Below are 5,717 nucleotides of genomic sequence, written 5' to 3'. Positions count from 1 at the left end.
AAAATTATTTTTAAATGCTTGACCCCAAAGAAAAAATATGAGAACACACCTCTTTGTTCTTTTACAAGGGTCAGGCAGGCTTCATATGTGTGGAATACTGCATATAATGAGAGATATTTTTGTTGTGTTGATTGGTTTTGCTAAATGTTTTTTTCTTCCTATTTAAAAATATTTTAAGGAATGACTTTCTAGTAGTGGAAAGGGACACAAGGAGAAATCTAGGTAATGTTAAAAACAAAAAAAAATACAGTAAAATCTAGTTTAAAAAAAAACAACAACTTATCTTTCTATTTCTAGCCAGGTAATATTTTTCTTTGTGTTAACTATCTCTCATAGTTTCATGTCATCTGAAAATTTACCACGTAGGACCTTTATAGATAGCATTAAAGAAATAATATTCATATCGGACATTTTCTAAACTTGTAACATAGGTAGAGCAAGATTATGCCTATTTTGCCCATGGGAAATGGGCCTTAATGGAGTGTCACCAAGCAAGAAGTGGTGGATTCAGAATTTAAATGCAGCCCTCCTGATTATAATTCTAATATTTTCTCCACCCCTTACATACTAAAAATGGACTGAGTATTTACAATTTTACTCTATTAAAGCATCAAGTACACACAAGTCTCTTGACTGCCCTGTGATTCTATTTTCACTAAGTCATGGTGCCCCAATTCCTACAAGGACTGCTATAAAACCAAATATGGGGAACTTAATATGGAAGGCACTTTTAAGTTAGTTTAGGATCTAGTAGAAGAAGAGATAGAGTTCTTCTGGTGCTGATGGGGTACCTGGCCTCTAGATCAATTTGTGAAACCAACTTGTAAAACCAGTCTGTTCAGTTGTAACTGCAATTTGTCCTTTCCCATCCTTGAGCTCTGCCCCTTCTCCCTATCCCACACTCCACCTAGGCAATACCCTGTGACCCCTTTTGTTCTTACTTGATTTCTTGATTTCTTCCCAGGCCTGGCCCACACCCTCCTTTATCCTTGCCTTTTGTCTCCTTGGTCTGGCCCAAATCTTATCTAAACTATCTATTCACATGCTGCTCTTGGTCAGCTCTGACCTTTGTCTATGCATTGAGACCCCTCCGGTCTGGTCAGCCCTGACAATGGCAGCCCTACCCTTTAAAGGTAAAAACATGTGCCCCTCTCACTCGCAGGTCCCCTAAAGGACTCTTGCCTGCTTCTCATGGAAGCTAACAATAAACTTCTACAACTCTCACTCCAATTAAGCCTGAGACCTTGAATTCTTTCCAGACGATATTGTAGGTTTTCTTGTCTCAGATAAGATCAGAATTCCTGCTGAACCTATTGGGATCCTGACCCCCATCAGTGCCAGAAAAGGATCAACCACTGATTGGAGGGAAGGGCAGTGAAATATTTGTCTAGAGGTTATCTCTTCTAATCTCTTCATTTTATCAGGCCTGCGGGAAGAGGAGGACGTGAAGCTTGTAGAATATAATATAAATCCAAAATACATGGTTAGGCCTTCAGTTCCTTAGAGGAATGAAAGCATTTGAGGGAAGTTTATCAGTGGGAGATCAGTAATCTCCCTATTTACCCAGCGGTCAGAATTTCTATAAATTCATCCTTTTGGTACATTCCATTTTAAAATATTTTTTAAACTGATCTTGAACCCAGAAATTGATTAAAGTTAGGGACAGAAACCCTCTAAATGCTCCAAAATGGTTTCCACAAAGCCTGTACTGTTACTCCACAGGTTGGGAAGCCATGTTTTCTGAACCAAAAATCAGAATGTGGCCACTTTGATAAAATAAATTCCTTTTGCAAAGCTTCAAGAAAAGTCTTCAAATGGGGGCTGCTCTGGAAGAGGATTACAATGAAAAAACATTAAGCTATTCCCTGACTTTTCTAGAACAAAGTTTGTTTAACTTCACTTTATACACAATACTGAATTGTTGGGTTTCCTTGGTATTTTTTGGTGCTGCCCTAGAGCAGTCTGTGAGATCACCAATCATCTTGACTTATGTTTTGCCACTGGACTCTTGAGTAAGGCTGTGTAATAGTAATGGCATTTAAAGATTCCCCTGTATTGGCTTGGTTTTGGGTTTGATTGTGTTAAAATCCAGAGCTTGTTAATCTCACTTGTGGGATGGACTTGTTGATGTGAAAAGAGAGTGCTGAACTGGGAGGAGCTGGTGAGGTAGATTTGGAGAGACACAAGAGAGAGGCAGAAGAACTTTTTGGAAGCAGCACTTTTGGAGGCAGAGAGAGACTGAGAGGATTGCTGAGGCCCTGGACTTTTGAGACCTGCCCCCGGAGCTGCCAAGGACTGAGGAGACATGGCTGTTTTGCTGGTACTTTGTCTGTCTGTTTTGATGTTGTTTTGCCAGATTTGTCCACTGGTGAAGGACAGTGCTGTTGTTGCAGGGGTCTGGGAACCTTTCTGTTGGTTCAGAAGCCCTGAAGAAGGATTTTCTTGTTGTATGTTTACAGAAATCCTGGAAGAGGGTTTTGCTAATGTTTTCAGGGGTCCTAGGACTGTTCTGCAAACAGAGAATGAATTGATGAAGAGACTGGCAATGTATCTTGTGGACTTGCCAAGCTTTGTCTCCCCAGGAACAAAGATTGCTGAGAACTTGCCTGGTGTCAAGATGAAGAAAAGACCTCCATTTGGGTATTAAGTGCTGTGCTTAAGTTTGTTGTAACTCTGGGGTAGATTCAATTGTGATCCAAGGTGGGGAACTTTTGACCTTTTTGTGTTCTATGGTTGAACAAATGAATGTACTTTACAGTATGATTGGAAACTAATCTCCATTTGAGAAGAGGGGCTTTGTGGTGGACTAAATGAAGGTACAGCCTAGGGGTGGAGTAGTACTTAGAAGAGGGTCTTTGGGATTGACTAAATGAATGTACGGTCCTGGGGTGGGGTAGTACTTGGAGATTATTTAATCACACTTAGTAAATGCTATATTTTGAATGATGTCATATTTTGATATTCTGTTAGTAATTTGTCACTGAATAAAATGGAGAGCACCTATGCTGGTATTCTGAACCTTGGGAAGTTGCCTTTCCTTGGCATTACATTACAGGCTGACAACTTTGCCTCACTTAAACCCAATTCACTCTCAAGTCAAGATATCACCCTTGTGATATCATTGGTGCTCTTGGAGAATGAAGTAAGAATAACAACAGCATCCCAGGCTGTGGACATGATGTGTTACATATGGTTTGGGAAACTCAGTGGAACTCAGGAAGAACTGAGTCCAAATTCAGCTTCAGACATTTATTAACTGTGTGACCCTGGGCATGGTCACTTAAATTTTGTTTGCCCCAATTTCTTTAGCTATAAAATGGCAATAACAACACCTACCTCCCAGAGTTGCTGCCAGGAATCAGATGAGATTATTTTTAAAGTGTTTGGCATAGTGCTTGGTACATAGTTTTGATGCATAAAAAGTGAAGTAATGTTGCTATTTATTACTTCTTGATCATTTGCAAATTCATTTCGAGGCACACCAAAGATGTAGTTATAGAAAGTAATTATGGAAACAGAGACAAAATTGAAGAATGGGCAGGTAACCACTGGTGTCAATACGCTATATGCTGGAATTGTTAGTATCCATGGTATTATATTTATAGCGTTATATGGCCTAAAGATCAAGTGTGAAAAATGACAGACTCATCATTTTTAATATGTACACTACATGTAACAACCTCACAGCGTAATTGTTGTTGTTGTCGTTCCATTGTTTTCAGTTGTGTCTGACTCTTTGTGACCCCACTTGGGGTTTTCTTGGCAAAGATACTAGAGTGGTTGGCCAGTTTTTTCTCTACTCATTTTACAGGTGAGGAAACTGAGGCAAACTGGGTTAAGTGATTTGCCTAGGGTCACACAGCTACTAAGTGTCTGAAGCCAGATTTGAACTCACAAACATGTCTTTCTGAATCTAGACCCTGCACTTTATTCACTGTGCCACTTAACTGGCCTTAGGGTAATTACCATCTTGTAGTTAAGAAAGGTGAATTTGACAGATAAAATGCAACACATCCACAAATGCTTTTCTTGAGCAGGTCAGCCAGTACACCTATGCTATGTGCAGTTACAGAGAAAAGAAGTCTGAACCACAGGAGTTGATGCAGCTTGGAGGATATACTGTGGACTACACAGATCCACATTCAGGTAATTTATTCTATTTATACTTTTTTTTTCACTAGCATATGTATCTTAAGTGTGCAATTCCCTTCATTCTGTACATTATTCGATGTTTAGTTAAGCCTTCCAGTGGCTACATTAGTTGTCCTTTATTTTTCCAAATATGTCTACATAGATATCTTTTTTTTTTCCTTAATGACAGCTGTTTCACTTGAACTTTCTTAAGAAGAACATGTTAACCCCTTAAGACTTCCCAGATGTCTTGGCCGACTCTGACCAAAAAATGATTTTCTACTTAAAAAAAGAAAAAGTATAAAGATTTTCTGGAAGATAAACAAGACACTTTCTCTCTAAAATCCAAAAACCTCTCAATTAAAGTCAATTACTGAGGTTGAGCAGTGCTTATTAAACGGTATTGGTGTTTTTGATCAATGGAAAGAGAGGCATAAGAAGGAGGGACAGTCTTTTCTCTTCTAAAAAGACCATACATAAATAATTATTTTTTGGTGTTATTTGAAAGTTAATGTCAAACATTAAAAAAAACCCTGAAGTCTGTGTGTTAGTTAACAGAGTTAATGCAACATGTACAGTTCTTTATCCTTCCTACCAGTTTTGAGCTCTCTGGGCTGACTAAAGAGCCCAATAATTCAGAGATGCTTTCTCTGTAGAAATTGACCATGTGTTTCACCTGCAAATAGAATGGCAAGTATTTCAAAGAGTGAGACTCTATGTTCTAATAAGAACGATTTCAAGAAACTTATGAGATACATTTCAGTAGGGGAAAAATGTGTGATTTTCAAGTGGTTACTGCCCATAATAACCATTATAAATGCTAAACTACTCATATAGCTCTATGTCAGTAATTAGTTATTTTATGTTAGGGAATTTAATAAAGGGGATAAAAATCTTTTAATTTTGCATATTTATTGAAGTAGAAGTTTTATTTTAATATTTCATACCTATTTCTGCAGGACTTCAGGGTGGCCAGATGTTCTTTAATGCTGTTAAAGAAGGAGATGCTGTAATATTTGCCAGCAATGATGATCAAGATAGGATATTATGGGTCCAGGCTATGTATAGGTCAACAGTCCAGTCATATAAACCTATTCCTGCAACTCAAACCCAGAAGCTGAATCCCAAAGGAGGAACTATCCATGCAGATGCTCCTCAGCTTTGTAAGTTATTTTTAAAGAATAATTTGATTATCAATCAATAAGCTTAGTGTGATATAAAATTATCTAATGTAAATTTGTACAGTTTTATAGTTTACACAGTTTTGCAGCTAAAGTGATTCCTAATTAAATAAAAATAGTTAATTTTAATACACATGCAACCAATTATCTATTTTTTTTACATAAATCTTAGACTAATGATTCCCAACCTTAGTTCAGCAACACACCAGGGTGTCTCCAATAGTTTCAAGGGTGTGTCACAAAATTCTTCAGAAATTATCAAGGCGAAATTCATTTTAATGCTATGCAATTTCAGAGATAAATCGATGCCAGAGAGGAATTTTTAAGAATTTATGGGGAAATGATACAAAACCAAATAGTGATTGGATACCTCATGCCAAAAAGTCTAGGAGTCATTACTTTGAA

General features: G+C 37.7%; 1 protein-coding gene across 4 annotated transcripts; it reads left to right on the top strand.

The window, feature by feature from the left end:
- The first annotated feature begins 1,170 nt into the window (after positions 1-1,170).
- Positions 1,171-5,445, top strand: LOC138153835 (calcium-dependent secretion activator 2-like). Of its 4 annotated transcripts, XR_011166474.1 has the most exons (4): positions 1,171-2,320; positions 2,583-2,700; positions 4,038-4,146; positions 5,091-5,445. XR_011166474.1 is itself a non-coding variant. In XM_069078251.1 (3 exons), the coding sequence occupies exons 1-3, from the start codon at positions 2,306-2,308 to the stop codon at positions 5,333-5,335; spliced, it is 369 nt and encodes a 122-aa protein (XP_068934352.1). In that variant the 5' UTR covers positions 2,167-2,305; the 3' UTR covers positions 5,336-5,445. The 4 variants fall into 4 exon arrangements, 1 of the variants encoding a protein (XP_068934352.1); XM_069078251.1 differs by lacking the exon at positions 2,583-2,700 and having other exon boundaries at positions 2,167-2,320; XR_011166475.1 differs by lacking the exon at positions 1,171-2,320 and having other exon boundaries at positions 2,466-2,640.
- The last annotated feature ends 272 nt before the right edge of the window (positions 5,446-5,717 follow it).

The sequence above is a fragment of the Petaurus breviceps genome, unplaced genomic scaffold (assembly GCF_028583685.1).
Source record: "Petaurus breviceps papuanus isolate PSGF00001 unplaced genomic scaffold, PetGlider_PUasm1.0 91028, whole genome shotgun sequence".
Taxonomy (NCBI): Eukaryota; Metazoa; Chordata; class Mammalia; order Diprotodontia; family Petauridae; genus Petaurus; species Petaurus breviceps.
Note: the sequence above shows the minus strand (reverse complement) of the source record. Positions and strands in the feature narration are given on the sequence as shown.